Source organism: Symphalangus syndactylus, chromosome 11, assembly GCF_028878055.3.
Source record: "Symphalangus syndactylus isolate Jambi chromosome 11, NHGRI_mSymSyn1-v2.1_pri, whole genome shotgun sequence".
In the NCBI taxonomy this organism is placed as follows: Eukaryota; Metazoa; Chordata; class Mammalia; order Primates; family Hylobatidae; genus Symphalangus; species Symphalangus syndactylus.
This window is the reverse complement of record NC_072433.2, coordinates 60,607,700-60,629,507: the sequence shown is the minus strand read 5'-3', so window position 1 is coordinate 60,629,507 and position 21,808 is coordinate 60,607,700. Positions and strand designations below refer to the sequence as shown.

The 21,808-nt window shown below is 47.7% G+C and overlaps 1 protein-coding gene across 5 annotated transcripts in view; it reads left to right on the top strand.

Annotated features, from left to right (window-relative positions):
• SCNN1G (sodium channel epithelial 1 subunit gamma) overlaps positions 1-21,187 on the top strand; it is a 72,280-nt gene extending 51,093 nt beyond the window's left edge. For 4 of the 5 annotated variants that reach the window (XM_063612080.1, XM_063612079.1, XM_063612081.1 and 1 more), the window contains 8 exons: positions 1,199-1,362; positions 14,040-14,138; positions 16,333-16,450; positions 16,983-17,061; positions 17,142-17,199; positions 17,407-17,468; positions 19,020-19,095; positions 19,397-21,187. In XM_063612080.1, the coding sequence (XP_063468150.1) occupies positions 1,199-1,362; positions 14,040-14,138; positions 16,333-16,450; positions 16,983-17,061; positions 17,142-17,199; positions 17,407-17,468; positions 19,020-19,095; positions 19,397-19,777 (1,037 nt within the window). In that variant the 3' untranslated portion in view covers positions 19,778-21,187. The remainder of the gene's footprint in view (positions 1-1,198; positions 1,363-14,039; positions 14,139-16,332; positions 16,451-16,982; positions 17,062-17,141; positions 17,200-17,406; positions 17,469-19,019; positions 19,096-19,396) is intronic. The other variant, XM_063612078.1, reaches the window with a different exon arrangement.
• Positions 21,188-21,808: the final 621 nt, after the last annotated feature.

The window sequence follows — 21,808 nt, the reverse complement described above, 5'->3', positions numbered from 1 at the left end:
TACACAGACATGATCTAGTTACAAATCCTAATGACTGCTATTCAGGGAAGAAAGAGGCAGAGTGGGAAGACAGAGTGGCTGGGGTCGGGATGGGGGGGTTAGTTTGGATAAGAAGGCCCAGAAAGATCTCTAAGAGGAGGGCTATTTAAGGAGGAAAAGATTCATGTTAAGATCTACACAAGAACATTCCAGGGACTACCAAGGGCAAAGGCCCTGGGAAGGATGTGAATCAGATGTGTTCTAGAAAAAGAAATAAGACCAGTGTGCTTGGAGCTTATTGAGGTGGGGAGACAGTGGGAGGAGATGAGGAGGGAGAAGTAGGCAGGGGCTGTATCATCATCACCTTGATAGATGCAGCCAGGTTTATTCTGTGGCATTCCCATATATCCAGTGAGATGCCACTGAAGAGTTTCAGGTTTCAGGGAGTGACCTGAGGTCCAATTTTCAAAGGACCTCAGCCCATACATGAATGAGCAGGGTCTCTATGGATGGAAAGAAGAGAATTTTGAGAGTTATACTGACATTCAATTTGTAAACAAGGGCAATTGGTAAACAACTGCAAATGATTTGTAAACAATTGCAAACAATTTGTAAATAAGCCCAGAGGGGGAAGTGAATTGCTGGAGGTGACAGCCCATCCATAGCAGAGCCAGGATTCTGCAACTTTTCACTCTTAGTTCCCATGTGCACTGATACTGTGTTTACTCTGGTGCTGGGTCAGCATAGACTGCAGAGGGCAAGAGCAGGAGTGGGAGGAGAAGTTGGACCAGTGATCAGAAACACCATTAGTAATTCATCTTTTTCTCTGAGTGCCTGCCCTGAGGGGTTAAGCAGCCAGAGCAATACATGTTCTTTTGAATGTTCTGAGCTCCCCATCTCAAAGGACCACATGGAGATGCATGTCCCGGGCAGAGTGGCAATTTCCTTACATTTGGCAAAAACGTATGCTTAGAAAGAACTGTGACAGTGATACTGCGTTTGAACCCCTGTTTTGGGCTAAGCTATGGGGGCACAGCAGAGAGCAAGTCAGGCACGCATTCCAATCTCATGGAGCTTCCAGTCAAGCCCTTGTCCACCTGTCACTTGTTGGAAATACCTGGTCTTGGATTTGAAGCTCCTGAAGCAGTGGGAGAGGTGGGTTACCCCCAGAAAATGTTTTCCTAGCCTTGGATCACAGCAGGTTGCCTTATCCTCCCAGGGCTGCAAGTCATTTTGTACATAAACGAAGAGGAGTACAACCCATTCCTCGTGTCGTCCACTGGAGCTAAGGTGATCATCCATCGGCAGGACGAGTATCCCTTCGTCGAAGATGTGGGAACAGAGATTGAGACGGCAATGGTCACCTCTATAGGAATGCACCTGGTAAGAGAATATTCTCATTTCCATAGGCTTGGAGAGAACAGATTTTTTTGTCAAGGATACCCAATAAGGTGCAGCTTCTGGAAAAGGGTGTTTGTTTCAAAAGGGAACATGGTCTCCGATTTTCCCATGGTTATCCCATTCATTTCAGGAGTTACATTAAAGGTTGTGTTTGTATCTTCTGGCTGGCTGCAGTGGCTCACACCTGTAATCCTAGCACTTCGGGAGACCGAGGTGAGGTCAAGAGTTTGAGACCAGCCTGGCCAACTTGGTGAAACTTGTCTCTACTAAAAATACAAAAAATTAGCTGGGTATAGTAGTGTGTGCCTGTAATCCCAGTTACTCGGGAGGCTAAGGCAAGACAATAGCTTGAACCCAGGAGGAGGAGGTTGCAGTGAGCTGAGATCACGCCACCGCACTCCAGCCGAGCAACAGAGCAAGACTCCATCTCAAAAAAAAAAAAAAAAATGTTGTATTTGTATGGATTAATAGGACAGGGTGCCATTTGGGGAAAGAATTTCAAGACACCAGCATTTATGGAACCTATGCTGGAAGCAAGGCATTAGGACACTAACTATATATTTGTCAGTAATACAAATAGATAAGATTACCATCTATCTTTCTGGGCTGCTTAGAGGCCTATGAGGCATGTCAGTAACTGTATTAAAGCCTAGTGGAAAGTCACTCAGCTATCCAAGGTCTATTTAGCCCATCACACTTCCGTCAATTTTACCTCATTTACCAAGAACCCCTTCTCCCTCCAAATTTGACCTTTGTGGACCTCATTGGGCACTGAGAACACGCAAACTTATCAACAGAAGCACAAGTAAGCAGCAGACTCCAATCCCCGAGTCAGCCTTGCCCAGTGGGAGCTGAATGGCAAGATGAAGAGCGGACTCTGATGGCCCTGGTCACTCCACTGCTTATGGAGTTTTCTTGTTTGCAGGCCTGGGGTCTTTTTATTCCAGGATCTATCTGCCTCTCCCTTTCTCTCTTTCATAGAATGACTGTTAAGAACTTATTTAGACCGGGTACAGTGGCTCATGCCTGTAATCCCAACACTTTGGGAGGCCAAGGCGGGTGGATCACTTGAGCCCAGAAGTTTGAGACCAGCCTGGGCAACATAGCAAAACCCTATCTCTACCAAAAACGAAATACAAAAAGTCACCAGGCATAGTGGCACAGGCCTGTAGTCCCAGCTACTCAGGAGGCTGAGGTAGGAGGATCACCTGACCTCAGGGAGGTCGAGGCTTCAGTGAGCCATGATTGTACCATTGCACTCCAGTCTCGGTGACAGAGTAAGACTCTGTCTCAAAAACAAACAAACAAACAAACAAAAACTGATTTAAAGGAGTTAGGTGCAGTGCATGCACCTGTAGTCCAGCCACTCAGGAGGCTGAAGTGGGATGATCACTTGAGCTCAAGAGTTCAAGACCAGCCTGGGCAACATAGCAAGACCCCATCTCTACAAAAAATATAAAATTAGCCAGGCATGCAGGAGGCTGAGTGGGGAGAAGTGCTTGAGCCCAGGAGTTCAAGACCCAGTTTGGGCAACATAGTGAGACCCTGCCTCTATTTTTTTTTTTTAAGAACTTATTTAAAGAGAGTGTCCACACCAACCATACCAAGGAGTGTACCACGCAGAGTGTATCTCTCTTCCACTCCTGACACCCAGACCTCTCCTTCCTCTCCAGAGGGACCACCACTGTTGCTACTGTGTCTTGGCAGGGATATTCTAGTCATTCAAGCAAGTGCATATAGGTATAAGTGTTTCTCCTTTTATGCAAATACAAAATATTTCTCATTTAATGCTATAGCTGGGAAATGGTTCCATATCAAAACATACAGATCTGCATCATTCTTTTAAAAGATTCATAGTCTTCCATTGCATGAATAAGTTACTGATGCAACCCCCCATTGATAGACATTAGGTCATTTCAGGCACAACTAAAAGCAATGGGACGTGTATTTGCCCAGTTACTTCCTAGAAGTTTGTCAAACAGGACATGTGTTTGCCAGATTGCCCCCCAATGAGGATATAGCAATTGAGAACCACACTAGCAATATGAGAGTAGCTATTTCCCCACACTCTAACCAACATAATGTATTATTCAATGTTTAATCTTTGCTAATCTGTCAAGAGAAAAATGGTATCTGTTATCATTTTAATTTGCATTCTTTCATAATGATGTTTTTCTTTCTTTCTTTCTTTCTTTTTTTTTTTTGAGACAGAGTCTCACTCTGTCACCCAGGATGGAGTGCAGTGGCATGATCTCGGCTCACTGCAAGCTCCACATCCCGGGTTCATGCCACTCTCCTGCCTCAGCCTCCCAAGTAGCTGGGACTACAGGCGCCCGCCACAACACCTGGCTAATTTTTTGTATTTTTAGTAGAGACAGGGTTTCACTGTGTTAGCCAGGATGGTCTCGATCTCCTGACCTCGTGATCCACCCACCTCAGCCTCCCAAAGTGCTGGGATTACAGGCGTGAGCCACAGCGCCTGGCCCATAATGACATTTTTCTTTACCTGTTTGGGGGTGGGGAGAAAGAAACAAAATGTCCCTGTGGACTATACATCTGTTCATGCCTTTATTTAAATCCAACCTTAATATCCCCAATTAAACTTCCTAGCCTTTATCCTTCACAAACATATCCTCCAGAGAAGTGGTTTCCAAACCTGGTTGATTATCAGACTCAAAGCCACTGAATCAGAATCTCTAGAAGATAAGCCCAAGGATCTACATTTGTACAAAGTTGTAGTGGTTATTCTAAGAGGCAGCACACTTGGGAGCCTTGGCTTAACCTTTTTTTAATGTTTAAATTTAAAAAAATTTTTAGAGTCAGGGTCTTGCTCTGTCACCCAGGCTGGAGTGCAGTGACACAATCATAGCTCACTGGAGACTTGAACTCCTGAGAGCCTTGGCTTTAGAAGCTTGAGCAATGCAGAATTAGAGGAAAAGCTAACTGTGTCTTCCCAAGTGAAAGTGAAGCTAGAATGACACAAAGTTCTAGCTATAGCTTTGCACTGGGTTAGACAAAAAGATGGTGGGCATTTAGGGCTTGGATATCCATCTGTCATTTATCCATTTAATTGACATTTTCTGAGCACCTTCTATGTGCTAGACATGGGGCACCTCAGTGTGGAGGACACCGTCCCTGTCCTGAGAGAGTCTAGAGTCCAACAGAGAGGATTGAGTAATAAACCAGAAATGACACAAATGATTCATTATAATTGCCATAAGTGCTATGAAGAAGAAATGTAAGACCATATGAGTGCATATTATGATATGACTGACCTGGGGCTCATTTTCAATGGGGAAGATGAGGTTCAAGGAAGGCTTTCCTGAGGAGGTGCTATTTAAGCTGAGACAGCAAGATGATGAACTGGAATGGAAGTATGACAGACGAAATCTGGGGCTTCACTGCCTCATGGTGCCCCATGAAAAGGACAATCCTGGACAAGGGAAACCATCAAAATGGTCTTTCTGGGCCCCCAGATGCTCTTAGGAGGCATGTTACTTAGGGGCTTTGTTCCAGCATGGGAGGGAAGTAATGTGTATCAACTTGAGCTGTGTGAACGAAAAAGGAAAAACTATCTCGAACCCCCAATCTGCTCAAACTGTGATTTGAAAAGACTTTTTTAAGAGATAGCCACTTAAGTAGCTGGGCAACTGATTCGTTTGTTCACTGGCAGATGGCAAAACCTCAGAGCACAATGGTGAGCATTTTGGTCAGACATGTCCCACACACTTTTATCTGCACCCTGAAGTAGGATCCAGGATTTGCTGTGCATCCTTCCCTTGTCCTTTGGCCCTCTTCCCTCTTTTCAAACTGGTGTGAGTTACTAGAGCTTGCAAAAGTATAAGAACTAAGGAATTCTGCTCTCTTGTTTTCTTGCTCTGAGCTTGGAAATACCCACCACATTGTTAAGCAAATATTCTCTTTACTAGTGGTGGGTAAACAAAGACGTGAGTGAGTTTTCTGCTACACCTAATTTAAGACATAGAAAATCAAAGCCACAGAGCAGGGTCAGTCAGCTCTAGGTTTGATTTATGAGCATTTAGAACAACAACAAAAAAAACCAGGGTTTATGAAGAGGTCAGCAGAGGGTCACTAAGAAAAAGTCCAACCAAACTAGACTTCCTTCCTTTCTTCCTTTCTGATTTTATTTATGTATTGATTGATTAATAGGTGTGTGAAGCTGGTAGGCTCAGTCAGGCTGGCCAGGCAGTTGGTAAACAAAACTTCCTTTATTCACTGAGAGATTGCGTGTCCAAAGTACTGAATATTAAAACGTGAACCCAACAGAGCTCCTACCTTCAAAGTTCTTTTTTTTTGAGACGGAGTCTCGCTCTGTCGCCCAGGTGGAGTGCAGTGGCGCGATCTCGGCTCACTGCAAGCTCCGCCTCCTGGGTTCACGCCATTCTCCTGCCTCAGCCTCTCCGAGTAGCTGGGACTACAGGCGCCCGCCACCTCGCCCGGCTAATTTTTTTTTTTTTTTTTTTTTTTGCATTTTTAGCAGAGACGGGGTTTCACCGTGGTCTCCATCTCCTGACCTCGTGATCCGCCCACCTCGGCCTCCCAAAGTGCTGGGATTACAAGCGTGAGCCACCGCGCCCGGCCTCCTACCTTCAAAGTTCTTAACTTTAAGAGGGGAAGACAAAAGTTTGTTTGCTTTTTTAAAGACAAGGTCTTGCTCTGTCATCCAGCTGGAGTGCAGTGGTGTGATCACAGCTCACAGATCACAGCAACCTCGACCACCTGGGGTCCTGGGATTCTCCTGCCTCAGCCTTCCAAGTAGCTGGGACCACAGGCACATGCCACCGTATCTGGCTAATTTTTAAAGTTTTGTAGAGATGGGGGTCTCGCTATGTTGCTCAGGCTGGTCTCAAACTCCTGGCCTCAAACAGTCCTCCCATCTTGGCTTCCCAAAGTGCTGGGATTATAGGCGTGAGCCGCCACACCTGACCGAAGACAAAAGTAAGCACAACTTTGCAATACAGTTTCCATCTCTGTGGAAACAGACCTTTTCTGCCTGGTTCCAAAGCTTACTTCTTAGAACATAACAGATCCTCAGTAAATATCGATAGATGACAGATGGATGGGTGGGTGGGTAGATGGATAGGTGAGTGGGCAGGTGGGTGGGTGGGTGGATGGATGGATGGATGGATGGAAGGATAGGCGAGTGGGTAAATGGGTAGGTGGATGGATGGCTGGCTGGCTGAATGGACAGATAGGTGAGTGGGTGGGTGGGTAGGTGGATGGATGGATGGATGCCCAGACAGAAGCTACTGGAGAAGGCTTTCTAAATAATGGATTTAGAAGGACAAGTGCAGGCAAATAGTCAAGAAGAGCCAGTCCAGACAAAGAATATAGCAATTACAAAAGAGTCACAAAAAGGAGTTTATTTAAGCTGTGTAGTGAAACTTTTCAAAAAATCATTTTAGTGGAAGTATAATCAGTACACTGGAGACAGCACATTTGTAGTAATTCTGGAAAGAAATGATGTGGACCTCAGCTGAGGCAATGGCTGTGGAGATGAGCAGAGGAAATAGATTTCAGGGATATTATAGCACAGAAGCAACAGGGCTTGACAGCCAATGTTAGCGAGAAGGGCCAGGGGGAAGTTAGATTGATATTTGGGTCCTGGCTTGGCAGGGAGATGGAAGAATGCCAGGCTCAGAATTAGAGAATCCAAGGGCAGGGTATGTTTTTGGGAGAAGATGACCACTTCGATTTGGGACAGACCCAATTTGTTATGCCTTTGAGAAGTCAAGGTGAAAAGAAAGCATTCATTAGATGCTATGGACCTGGAGCTCAGGAGAAAATCTTGGGGGGTAATTGTAGACATGGAAATAAATGCCATCACCCAAGACCTGAGACAGAACCCTAAACATGCAAATGTTTAAGGGCTGAGCAGAAAGTAAAAGGAGAAAGAGAAGCAGAGAAGTAGGAACAGAAGCCAGAAAGAGTTGGCATCAGATAAATCAAGGAAGAGAATTTTACAGAAGGTGTGACCAAAAGTAGCAAGTACAGTCGAGAGGTCAGGCAAGGTAGAAGGCAAAAGTATTCTCTGGTTTTGGCAGCCAAGAGGTCACCAGTGTTCTATGCCAGAGTCGTTTTCAGTGGAAGGAGTGGAACAGAAACCAAAGTGCAGTGGGTTGAATGGTGAATGGGAAATGAGGAAGTGGACATGGGTGGACCACTCACCCAGTGGGGTTGGGGACCAGGCCCTGGAGAATGGGGAGACTCCATGTCATTACAAATCCTGTTGTACCTTTTGATTCTAAAGCACATACCCAGACTTCATTTCACAAGTTCAGTCTATGCCAAACAGGGATTAAGCACTCTGATGGTTTGGGCGCGGTGGCTCACACCTGTAATCCCAGCACTTTGGGAGGCCGAGGCGGGTGGATCACGAGGTGAGAAGGTTGAGACCATCCTGGCTAACACAGTGAAATCCTGTCTCTACTAAATATACAAAAAATTAGCCAGGCGTGGTGGCAGGTGCCTGTAGTCCCACCTACTCAGGAGGCTGAGACAGGAGAATGGTGTGAACCCAGCAGGCGGAGCTTGCAGTGAGCCGAGATTGTGCCATTGCACTCCAGCCTGGGCGACAGAGCAAGACTCCATCTCAAAAAAAAAGAAAAAAAAAAAAAAAAAAAAAACTCTGATGGCTGAGATTCAAACCCCAGTTTTGCACATTGGTTGTGTAATCTCTGCCTCAGTGATCTCATCTGTAAAATAGGGACGATAATAATGATGTTACTTCATGGCTTGTGAGAATTTAATGAGTTGGTACATATGAAACGCTTGGAAATGTGTTTGGCATATAATAAGTGCTTAAAATATATTGGCTTGGCTGGGGGCAGTGGCTTACACCTGTAATCCCAGCACTTTGGGAAGTTGAGGCGAGTGGATCACTTGCACCTAGGAGATTTGAGACCAGCCTGGGCAATATGGTGGCACCCCATCTCTACAAAAAATTAGCCAGCTGTGGTGGCACCCACCTGTAGTCCCAGCTACTTGGGAGGCTGATGTGGGAGGATCACGTGAACCCAAGAGGCAGAGATTGCAGTGAGCTGTGGCCGTGCCACTGCACTGCAGGCTGGGTGGCAGAGTGATACTCCATCACAAAAAAAAAAAAAAAATGTATATATATATATATATATAGAGAGAGAGAGAGAGAGAGAGAGAGAGACTATTACTATATATTTTTTAAGAAAAGAGGTGAAGAGAAGGAAAAATAACTTTGAGTGAAAAAGGAAAAAGAGGGGTTAGGGAAGGTTTCTATCGTCTTTTTTGACACCTCTCTCCTTTATGAATTTTATATATATATACATATATATAATATATATTTATATTATACACTACTAGTACATTATATATAAAAGATACTATTAATAATTATACATACATAAAGGATAGTGATTATTTGCCATATGTGTTGCAAACATCTTTCCCAGTTTGTGGTTTTCTTTAGGGTACTTTTTCACATGCAAAATAGTGAATGTTTACTTAGTCAAAGTCTTTGTTTTCTTTTTTAGTCATTATGTTAATGAGAGTTCTTCCTCTTTGAGACCAGACACTAAATTGAGTTTGCTTCCAGTTGTTTTATTATTTCATGTAATATTTTAAACCATCAGAATTTTTTCCACCGGGTACAGTGGCTCACGCCTATAATCCTAGTGCTTTGGGAGGCCAAAGTGGGAGTTTACTGCTGCTCTGACCTCCTGGGTTCAAGCAATCCTCCCACCTCAGCCTCTCAGGTAGCTGGGATTATAGGCGTGCACCACCACACCTAGCTAATTATTGTATTTTTTAGTAGAGATGGGGTTTCGCCATGTTAGACAGGCTGGTCTCGAACTCTGACCTCAAATGACCCACCCGCCTCAGCCTTCCAAAGTGCTGGGATTACAAGCGTGAGCTACCACGCCTGGTCTATTGTTGTTATTGTTTAATCAAAATCAAATAGCCACTAGGTAGCACAGTGGGAATCTGATTTCAGACTTGTTCGGACCCAAGCCCACATTCCTGACCCCTTAGCTAGCCTGCCTGGTGCTACCGGTTGTTTAAGGGTGAACAACCATTGACCATAATACAGTTCCTCAAGAAACAACCTTCTAGAAGGGCTCAGAATTCAACCCCCTTATGCCCGTGGTCAGAGGAGACCATCAGGACAGGGTCATGGGAGGGGCCCTGAGACAGCCTACAGACCCAAAGCAAACAAAACCTCCTCAATAATGAGTCCAAGCTGGGCACAGTGGCTCATGCCTGTAATCTTTGGGAGGCCAAGGAGGGCAGATCACCTGAGGTCAGGGGTTCAAGACCAGCCTGGCCAACATGGTGAAACCCCATCTCTACTAAAAATACAAAGAAATTAGCCGGGCGTGGTGGCACACACCTATAATCCCAGCTACTTGAGAGGCTAAGGCATGAGAATGGCTTACACCTGGGAGGTGGAGGTTGCAGTGAGCTGAGATCATGCCACTGCAATCCAGCCTGGGCGACAGAGTGAGGCTCCATCTCCAAGAAAAAACAAACAAACAAAAAAGAGTCCCTCCCAGATCTGCACAGGTTCAAGAAGAAAACCATCCACCTGTTCCATCCCCAGCCTGGCCATCTCTGCTGTCCCCTCCCTGGCAGAAGCAGCAGTCCATTCTGAGAAACAGGGGCAGAGCATGGAAACCAAGGGAAAGAAAGGCCCCCCACCCACCCCCAGAGCCCAGTTGCCACTTTGGCCTGTTGACTGGGGCTGGTAGACACCTCCACCATGCCCTCAGTGGCTGGGGGAGGAAGTCCTTTTTACTACTGGGAGAATCTCTCACTCAAACAAAGTCTTACCCAGAAATGTACACAATGGAAACAGAAATGCGGGATGAATGTAGTTGAGCCTGGGAGACCAGCCTGCTTACCGCCCACCCCTCTGTGACGGACCCTAAAACAGGGTGCAGACAGAACAGAATTTGCAAACCTCTAAGCTGTGGTAAGGCGGGCAATCTTTCTGAAAAGGTGACTTGGGATTACTGGCTGGGACAAGAGTTACCACTGAAATGTGAGAACAATGGTCTAATAGCCATCTTGTCTGGGAATAGCTTGGCTGGACTGACCACCTCACAGATGAGAAGTGATTATACTGGTTGGAAGGTCTCAAGGTTGCAAGAAGGTGGGAGCTGGCTCTCTAACCCCAGAAGCTGTGGGGGCTTTGGTAAAGGCCCTCCTCTTGTCACCTCCCTTCCCCTGAGGCTCTGCTGCCATCTGGGCTTTTCCCCTTAGCACTGTTTATACCTTAAAGAATGAGCTTGCTGGGTGCAGCGGCCCATACCTATAATCCTAGCACTTTGGGAGGCTGAGGTGGGAGGATTAACCTGAGCCCAGGAGGTCAAGGCTGCCATGAGCCGTGATTGCACCATTGCACTCCGGCCTGGGTGACAGATCGAGACCCTGTCTGAGAGAGAGAGAGAGGGTGGTGAGCTAAGGACTCCTATGCAATCGCCTCCTTCCCCCAACATCTTCAGAAAGAAGCAGAAAGAACCTGGTTTAATATAAATGGGCTCCATGTCCCACACATATACCCCTATACCTACACATACGTGTACACATCCACTCACACACATCCACACATACCTATGTGTGCACACACACATTTTACATGCATAAGTGTATGCATAGATACACATACAAACTCACACATATGCATACATATACACACTCTTTTTTGTGTGTCCCTGGGGGTCAGGATAGAAGTCAAAATGTCTTCTTAGCCTCCACAAGCCAGCAGTTCTGGAAAACTGAAAGCTGGGGCCGAGGGAAGAGCATTCTGTCAAAGTTCACGCATTCGAGGCTTTGAGAATCTCTACCCCACTCAGAACAGAACATTCGCTCCATTTGCTCTACTTCTGGTTGCTTCAGAAAACAACCTGAACCTTCCAAGAGCTGTGAGTTTGATAAGCATCGTTGCAGAATGAAGGGCCATTGAGTACTCAGAAAGCGTTGAAATCCAAATGGTTTCTCATAATCGGTTTCCTGGAAGCAGGCCATGGGCTGGTTTTCAGGGTGGAGGGAGCCCCAGCCACCCCTGCTGGCTGCACACGGCTTGCCTAAGTGGACAGACCCCTCATCTGGATGCCAGAGTATTGTGCTTTCCTCCCCAGGAAGGTAGAGCCCGTAGCTGACGCTCTAGACTCTGGGAACAGTTCAGCAGGACCAGGGGGGCCCAAAGGAATGTGTCTGCCCAGGGATCCTGCTGCTTGGAGAAGCTTAGAGGATGGCAAGGAATTGTGACCTCAAGGAAGGCCACTGCTTGGCGTCTTTGCACCTCTGTGCCCAGCCCAGCCCTGGCGTGCACTAGAGGCCCTGCACCCATTTGCTACCCAGCTATTAAGTCTATTTATTCTGTACTAACATAGAAAGACACTCACTCTTGTTACTAGGAAGGGCAGGTTGCAGGGCAAAGTGAATGTGTGAGTCCATGTCTGTCTGTCTGAGATGCAGGATCTGATCTGTTCGTGCAGGCACCCCTGGGAAAGAGGGGAGGCCAGACAGCCACTTTCCCCTTTGTTTGCTTCTGTTGTTTAAACAGTTTTAAGTGAGCATCGTCAATTGCCCTGGAGGTACTTGCAGCTAATTGAGGGAGACTAATGGGTCAGCAGATGAAACGCAATACAAACAGAAAGGGATTATAGCCAGTTGAGATGGCTACAGTTTCCACCTGCCTCAAACCTCTTAATTCCTTCCCCCTCCCCCCGTTTTCATTCTTTCTTCAAAGAGAAAATAATTTTCTTCCCTCCCACAAATCTGCCATTCTTTTTCTCTTTACCCCTATTTCCCCAACCAAAAAAATAAAAACGATTATACATGGGCACGTGGATGCACACAGCACACAAACACACAGTTGTGATAAACTGGTCACTATTTATCTTCCATTGAGTTGCTGCCCTTAGAAGATGTTATCCTCCCCCCCACCCCCATTTTTGCTTGTTTGGCTTGGCTAGAGCAAAGTTTAGTAATCCACAATAAAACATCATTGAAGCCAGGTGCAGTGGCGGGAGCCTGTGGTCCCAGCTACTCGGGGAGGCTGAAGCAGGAGGGTCCCTGGAGCCCGGGAGGTAGAGGCTGCAGTGACCCTTGATTGTGCCACTGCACTCCACCCTGGGTGACTGAGTGAGACCCTCATCTCTAAAAAAAAAAAAAAATTATTGAATAAGGATTTTGAACTTTGAGTGACAATGCTGTTTACCTCCTCTCATGATCATGGTAGCATTCTACTCTGTTGAGCTTTCCTTAGCTTTTTTCTAAGAAAGTCAACATCCTTTAAGTCAACTTCTGGGACCAGAAAACAAGGCAATGGGTCCTTCACCTGAGCGGGAATCCCAAGCAGCTTGCAGTCCCTGCTCCCCCTTCCTTTCTCTCCCTTCCCTTTCCTTCCCCTCCCCTCCCCTCCCCTCCCCTCCCCTCCCCTCCCCTCCCCTCCCTTCCCCTTCCCTTCCCTTCCCTTCCCTTCCCTTCCCTTCCCTCCCGTCCCCTCCCCTCCCTTCCTTCCTTTCTCTCTCTTTCTTTCTCTCTCTTCTTTCTTTTCTTTCTCCTTCCTTCCTTCCTTCTTTCCTTCCCTCCCTCCTTCCCCCTTTCCCTCCTTCTCTCTCTCTCTTTGTTTTCAAAATAGAGTCTTGCTCTGTCACCCAGGCTGGATTGCAGTGGCACAATCATAACTCATTGCAGCCTCGAACTCTGGACTCAAGGAATCCTTCCTCCTCAGTCTCCCAAAATGCTGGGATTACATGCATGAGCCACTGAGCCTGGCCCCTGCTCATCTTTCTAATCCCTCCTCCCACCTCCCAGTGGATTTGCCAACTGCAAATTCATTTCATTCAATCAAATCCAAATTTCTCAGCTGGGCATGATTTGGCCTCAACCTCCCTTTCTGACTTCATCTCCAGCAATTTCTCTATTTTGCCATTTTCAGCCACACCAGCCCATCATGCCACAAACCTTTCCTGTTTGCTCTACCCAATCGTATTCTGTCCACTTCTTCATCTTCTTTTTTAAAGATAGAGTCTCACTCTGTTGCCCAGGCTGGAGTGCAGTGGTACGACAATGGCTCACTGCAGCCTTGACCTCCTGGGCTCAAGTGATCCTCCCGGGCTCAAGTGATCCTCCCATCTCAGCCTCCCCAGTAGCTGTGACTACAGGTGTGTGTCACCATGCCTGACTTCCTGTCCACTTCTTGACAAGACCAGCTCTTTCTTGCAGTTCCACGTTGAGCCAACAGGTCCCTTTTTCAGAAATACCTTCCCTAATCACTCTATGGGAAAAACTGCCCATCTCCTCTTAACTCCTCCAGTTTCCCTACCCCATTTCATTAAACACCATCCAGATTTATCCAAAATCATCTTGTTTATTTATTTGCTTGCTGACCATCTGCTGACTATTTGTTTACCCCACTGGAAGGTACGTTCCAGGAGAGCAGGGAACTTACCTATCTTGATCATTGCTGATTCCAGCGTCTACCACTGTACCAGGCATCTAATAGGTTCTCACTAACTTTTCATTAAATGAATGACCAAATAGCTTCTCAGCTCCCAAGGGCTGCTTGCAAAGTCCCCTGTCTGGTGCTCCTTGCAAAGCCCCCCGCCTGGGTCCTGGGGGAGGACAGGGCTGAGTGTGTGCTGCTGTGATTGCAGACAGAGTCCTTCAAGCTGAGTGAGCCCTACAGTCAGTGCACGGAGGACGGGAGTGACGTGCCAATCAGGAACATCTACAACGCTGCCTACTCGCTCCAGGTAACAGACTGGCGGGGGCGCCCAGCCCTGGGTTTATGGCCCAGACCCAGGAGACAAAGTTATATCTAGGCTGGGGTGTGGCTTGCACCAGGAACTCTGGTGAGGTTCCCTGGGGTTCATCCAGAGACCTCAAGAACAAATGATGCCGGCTGGTTCCAGTCCTCTGCAGTTCGTCTGTAACCAGAGCTTAATTGATTCACCGAGGTTTCCGTGGAACTCAATGTACAGCCGAGACAGACCCACCTCCTAAATAGGCCTTGGCAAGGGAGGAACAGGAGAGAAGCGGTCTGGGAGAGACACTGGCTGAAGGGTCAAGAGCATGGCTTCTGGGCCTGCTGGTGCCCCTCACTCGATGATGGCCTTGGGCCAGCTGGGTTCCCCTCAGCAACCACAAGGAGAGGTGGGATTGGATCAGGGCCTGCTAATTTGCAGCTCCCAGTCGCCTTCCAGGTGGCATACCTGGTTTTTCAAGAGCCTGGATGGTGTGCAAAAGTCAAGGAATTTCACAAGAAAATCCAGATTTCCAGCCTCTCGAAAAAATGAAACGATACGGCAACATTGAGCCCGTGTTTCCTGCAGGATAAACAGTGGGTGTAGCTACCCCAATAACTGAAGCAGGTGTTCTCTGGCTCCCACAGTTTTCACTACCCCTCCAGTATGTCACTTACATCACTGTCTCCTGTAGACATTTGACTTTTCAACACTTAAGTGAGATGATCTGTTCTGCCTCCTCTCACATTCTGGGAATTTATAGTTCACCTCCTACCAGGATACCCCAGGGAGTCCATGAAAATCAGCCCAGCAGAACAAAAGGACCAGAAACCTTCAGCACTGAGTCTTCCAACTTAGATGAGAGCTGAGCTGAGAGGTGGTGTAGACACTGAGTAAAAGAGGACTTTTGGGCCAGGCATGGTAGCTCATGCCTGTAATCCCAGCACTTTGGGAGGCAAAGGTAGGAAGATCACTTGAGCCCAGGAGTTTGAGACCAGCCTGGGCAACATAGCATGACCTTGCCTGTAAAAAAAAAAAAAAAAAAAAAAAAAAAAAATTTTAATTACCTGGGCATAGTGGTGCACACCTGTAATCTCAGCTATAAGGGAGGCTGAGGAGAGAGGATCCCTTGAGCCTAAGGGTTCAAGGCTGCAGTGAGCCATGATCACAACACTGCACTTCAGCCTGGGTGAGAGAACAAGACCCTGTCTCTAAAAATAAAAAAAGTGAGCTCATCAGAAAGATACTTCTGGATGATATCTAATGAGAGCTACCATGTACACACACACCTTACATATGTCAATTCATTTCATGCTCACAACTTCATGAAGTTGATATTATTATAAAGAAAGCAAAGCATCTGAGAGGTTAGTAACTTGCCTGATGCCAAACAGCAGACAAATAGCAAAGCTGGGATTTGACCTGAGTAGCCTGCCTTCAGGAATTCTGCTGTTAGCTTTTATGCTATAAGCTCCATGGATATTGTGGTAGCTTATGATCCATGAAGATCCAACATGGAGGGGTTGGTCTTGAGAATAGGAACACAGGGACTGTGTTTATTTCTCTCTGTTTCTTGACAACTCCTCCAATTTTCCCACTTATCTTTGTGTTGGCACCCACATGATGGAAAATGACCACCCAACTACTGCAGCCCCAGCTCAGCCCCATCTCCATATCTCAGTTAGTCTAAATTCTTAATACATTGGCCAGGTGTGGCTCATGCCTATAATTCTAGCATTTTGGAAGGCCAAGGTGGGAGAATCACCTGAGGTCAGGAGTTCGAGACCAGCCTGGCCAACATGGTGAAACCCCATCTCTACCAAAAATACACATTAGCTGGGCATGGTAGTGTGCATCTGTAATCGCAGCTACTTGGGAGGCTGAGGTGGGAGGATCACTTGAGCCCAGGAGGCAGAGGTTGCAGTGAGCTGAGATCATGCCACTGCACTCCAGTCTGGGCGACAGAGCGAGACTGTCTCCAAAAACTTAAAAAATAAAAATAATAAATAAAGTATTAATACATCTTCCAGCTTGCACCCTTTGCAGTTCAGGGACCATGCCCAGCCCAGTTGGCATAAGGGGCAGGTTCATGTGGTTGGCCAAGGCTAAGGGAGGCTGAACCCCTCGGCTGAGGGCTGTGCAGGAAACTCGCTGGCATCCCTGAGCAAAGACATGAATGGCATTCCTGGGTCTCCTCTTTCAGATCTGCCTTCATTCATGCTTCCAGACAAAGATGGTGGAGAAATGTGGGTGTGCCCAGTACAGCCAGCCTCTACCTCCCGCAGCCAACTACTGCAACTACCAGCAGCACCCCAACTGGAGTGAGTGAGACCCAGCCCCAGCCTTGCATGCCCCAGGACCAGGGTCAGCCTAGTCCTGGCAATAGGCACTCCTGGGACTCCACCCCTCTTGCCTTTTGCATGAGGGAGGTATTGGTTGAGAGCCATTAACTAGAGTTTTACTTCTGTTGTCAAGCCTGGCTTAAATTATACTTTGCAACTGACCACCTTAGTCAACTCCAGGAGGTAGGAAAGGTGGATATTACCTTTTCACAGAATAGATAGCCAAGGCTTAGAGAGGCTAAGTGGCTTGCCCAAGGTCACACAGCCAGAAAGGAACAGAGCTGGATCCAAACCAAGGGTGGTCTGACCTTCAACTCACATCCTCAACCACCACTGCTTTCTGTTTCCCAATATCACAATGCAATATGTCTTTCCAGAGAGCCAGCGTTGGTAGAAAGTGGGAGGAGAAATCATTAAAATGAGACTGTGGGGCTGTCCTTGGTGACCCGGGGATGCCCAGGAAGGGTCCTGTAGCTCTAAAGCTCACGCTGCCCTCTCCCTTGTCCCTCAGTGTATTGTTACTACCAACTGCATCGAGCCTTTGTCCAGGAAGAGCTGGGCTGCCAGTCTGTGTGCAAGGAAGCCTGCAGGTATGTGGACCCCAAGGGGAGAGACGGGCGGCTGGGTTGGGTTGGGCCGCCTACACTCATGCTGTCCCCTCCTCCCTTAGCTTTAAGGAGTGGACACTAACCACAAGCCTGGCACAATGGCCATCTGTGGTTTCGGAGGTAAGTTCTTCTGCCCACCCTTCCCCACTCAAGCCCCCAGCCTGGAGCCCCACTGACATTTTTGCTGTGTCCTCTGGCCTGGGACATGGTCCAAGGGGAAAAGAATTACCTTGCGGAGGCTGGGGGACAAGTTGGGGAGCCTGAGGCGGGAGGCCGGCCCTGGCCTCTCAGGCACCCTCAGGCCCACGCTTTCTCTCTCCATTGTAGAAGTGGTTGCTGCCTGTTCTCACTTGGGACCAAGGCCGGCAAATAAACAAAAAGCTCAACAAGTAAGTTTCCTCTACCCTGTTCCTCTGCCTCTGCCTGCCCCAGCCACCAGCCTTCTCACTTGCTTCTGTATGTGTATGGCCAAATCCTCTTTTTTTTTTTTTTTTTTTTTTTGATGGAGTCTTACTCTGTCACCTAGGCTGGAGTGCAGTGGTGTGATCTCAGCTCACTGTAACTTCTGCCTCCTGGGTTTCAGCAATCCTCCTGCCTCAGCCTCCCAAGTAGCTGGGATTATAGGTGTGCAACATCACACCTGGCTAATTTTATATTTTTAGCAGAGATGGGGTTTCACCATATTGGCCAGGCTGCTCTCGAACTCCTGACCTCAAGTAATCCACCTCCCTCGGCCTTCCAAAGTGCTGGGATTACAGGAGTGAGCCACCAAGCCTGGCCCCCTCTCCTTTTCATTCACTCACTCATTCATTTCCTCAAAGTTGGGAGACGGTGAACTCACATCTGTGAATCATGCCATGTGAACTCACATTTCCCTAAGCCATCACTATCTCCCCCATGCCCACTGCTGGGCCTGCCTGCCGTGACAGCCAATCAGGCCAATCTGGCTTCCAGCATTCATAGAGCACCGCCTAGGTGCCAGGTGCTGTGTGAGGTGCTGGGGGAACCAGGACAATCAAGCAGACATGGTCTCTGTCCCCGAGGTACTTACACTCTAATGATAAAATAGACTTTGACCAAGCAATTGCAAACCATTAAACCAAGTGTTGCAAACTGGTGACTGATCCTTGGCCCAAATCTAGCCTCATGAAAGCAACCCATTATTTCCAGATTTTCCTGAAAGTTCAAAAGTTCTGGCAAGAACGACCCTCCACTGTTTTGTAGCACCGAACAGCTGAGTAATACTTGCTCCTTTGGAATGAGTCATGGTCCAGTTCACCATCGTCTTATCAAGAGGCAGTTTAGTGCAATGGTTAAGAGCATGGACTTTGAAGCTAGATCTAAATGAGTTGGAGTACTGGCTCAGCCAATTATTGACAGCGTAGTCTTGGACAAGTTCCTTAACCAATCTGCATCTCAGTTTCCACATCTGTGAAATGAGGATGATGAAAATATACATACCTGCCTCATAGGGCTGTTGGTAGAATTCAATCAGTTAATTCACATAAAGTTCTTAAGACAGTGCTTGGCAACACAGGAAGTGCCCCATAAATGCTTGTTGCCATTGTGCCTATTATCATATTACCTCAACTACCCTGCTCATGTACATTACCTGTACATACTTGAGATTGCAATCAATCAATTACAAATGTCAATGTTTAATGAAGAACAGGGTACAATGGCAGTATGGCTGGGTCAACCGACTTAATCTGGAAGTTGGGGAGCAGTTCTTGAGTGAATGAATGACCTGAGGACCAGATCCAGGCTGGAGATATGCTCTGGGGTGTAGACAGAGCCCTTATGGGCCAGGTTCTAATATCCCCAAGGAGCTCAGTGACTTGGCCATGCTGCCAGCTTGGGTAGGAGGGAGACAGCCATGCTGAGGACTGGTGATCTGGTAGGATGCTAAGGCTCTTGATTCACCTGTTGGAATTTTGCAGGACAGACTTGGCCAAACTCTTGATATTCTACAAAGACCTGAACCAGAGATCCATCATGGAGAGCCCAGCCAACAGTGTGAGTAGAGTAGCTTCCTTCCAGGACCTGTCCTGGGCCTACAAATGTGAGCATCTGCCTGGCCTTGGGGAGCAGAGTCAGGGTAGGGGGTTCCAGCCTACTCTAGGAGGGCTGCTGTAGGCTAGCCAGGTCTCAGGTCAGAATGCACAGAGTAAGAGGAGACAGGAAGCCTGCCTGCTTCTTCCTCCCAGCCTGTGCAGGGTCAGGGCTGACCCGTGGCTCCCTTGGGAATCAGGGTTCCTGTGTGAGGCCAACTTGGGGGGAGGTTCCTCTTGATGGTGTGGCTTGGCCTCTCTTGCAGATTGAGATGCTTCTGTCCAACTTCGGTGGCCAGCTGGGCCTGTGGATGAGCTGCTCTGTTGTCTGCGTCATCGAGATCATCGAGGTTTTCTTCATTGACTTCTTCTCTATCATCGCCCGCCGCCAGTGGCAGAAAGCTAAGGAGTGGTGGGCCCGGAAGCAGGCCCCCCCATGTCCAGAAGCTCCCCGCAGCCCACAGGGCCAGGACAATCCAGCCCTGGATGTAGACGATGGTCTACCCACTTTCAACTCTGCTTTGCACCTGCCTCCAGCCTTAGGAACCCAAGTGCCGGGCACACCACCCCCCAAATACAATACCTTGCGCTTGGAGAGGGCCTTTTCCAACCAGCTCACAGATACCCAGATGCTGGATGAGCTCTGAGGCAGGGTTGAGAAGACAGATCTAGTCAGGACCACCAGCCATGGTCTAAGGACATGGACCGGGTGCCCCCAGATGTGCGCACAGGGGACCCTCTGCCCCACTCTGGGCTTTTCAGAGACTCTGACCAAAAAGCCTGCTTTAAACCGCAAGATGGGGCCTGGGCATGTGCAGGAGGACCCATCGGGTACTATGCAGCAACACTCACAACTGTCCAGGCTGAGATAAATCTCGGGACCTGAACTATTAGCACGTCACTAGAGACTGGGGGCCGAGGCAGTGGTGCTGGCCCAGGCGAAGGCCAGAGTGAGGACCGATGCAGCTCTGTACGGGTCTTGAGAGGGAAGGACTCTTCCAAAGCTCCAAAGCCGAGGGTTTCACCCACACTGCCAGCCTGGGTTGGGGCCCAAGGATGTGACCTTGATTGTCAAGGCTGGACAGCTCCTCCTGGATGCCAAAGATAGGAGAAAATGCCAGCCCTGAAGCTGGAGCCATTTGTGAATAAACTGTTCTTCGACATTGACGCTGGAGAAAGGTGTCCTCCATGCCCTCAGGCAGCAGAGAACTGGCCCAGGGCCCTTGGAGTGTTGGTGGAGATCAGAGTGCCGTGGTGGAGGTCTGGGACTATGTTAGAGTGTCCTCACTTTGGGGCAGAGGTGGGCCCAGAAGATGGATCTGATTATCCAATTTTGTGGATGAAGAAATTGAGGCACAGAAAGATTAAGTTACTGGCCCAAGGTGACACAGTGAGGAGGTGGCAGAGCTAGGATTTGAACTCAGACAATCTGACTCCATGATTTTGCACCCAATTTGTGTCTGTGCCTTTTAAAGGGTGAGGCCTATGTCACTTTGGGTGGGGACGGGGAGCATGGTGGGCCATGCTCTGGGCAGCTGTTCCAAGACAGAGCTGACCTCTCCATCACCAATGGCCTGTCCCTCACTGACAAGCCAACTGCCACAGATGACCCACTTCATACTACATTCACTCTTTCCACCTGAAATGGCTAACAGGTATTAAATCCTTGGTTGGTGTTTAAAACCAACCCAAGAACAGGGTGTTAGGTACTGTTTTAAGCACCTAGGTAGGTTAGCATAGGGGACTGCAAATGGTGTTCCGCAAAGCAAATCCTGTTTTTGACCATGAACTAAGAATTTTATTTTATTTTATTTTATTTTTTATTTTTTGTAGAAATCAGATCTCACTATGTTGCCCAGGCTGTTCTTGAACTCCTGGCCACAAATGATCTTCCCACCTCAGCCTCCCAAAATGCAGGGATTACAGGCACAAGCCACTGTGCCCAGCCAAGAATTTTTATTTTTGCTTTTAAATAGCAAAAGAAGAAGATTCTGTGACTCATGAAAATGATGTGAGATTTGAATTTGACTGTCTATAAATAAAGTTTTATTGGTACACAGCCACATCCATTTGTTCAAGTTTTGTTTATGGCCATTCATGCACTACAGCGGCAGAGTTGAGTAGCTACAACCCAGACCTGCAAAGCCAGCAAACCCTAAAATATTTTCCCTCTGGCCCTTTATGGAAAACTGTGCTGACCCTTGGATGAGCACATTCGATGGGTATGATTATCCCATTTCATGGATGAAGAGACTGAGGCATAAAAGATTAAGTTACTTGCCCAAGGCGACATAGCTAGGATGTTGCAGAGCTGGGATTTGACCCCAGACAGTCTGACACCAGAGCTGGTGCCTTTTATCACTCCATTATTTTGCAGCCAATCTGGTCTGTACCTTTTAAGAGTGAGTCTGATGTCATTTTGGGTGGGAAGAGGGAGAGGCTAAATACCCTGGCTCTAGGGCTAAAGGAAGTCCTTCATCCATGGGTGGCGAAGGTCCACATTTCAGGACTAATCCCTTCATGAGAATGGCTGCTAGTAAGGGCAAGAGTCTTGGTAAAAGAGAGGGGCTGTAGGGACCCTGTCTGGACCTGGGCATCCCTGGTCCAAATCAATCCCAGGCCTGTGGCTAGAGTAAGCCTCTGCCCTATGTGGTGTTTCCACCAGACCTTATGGGGCA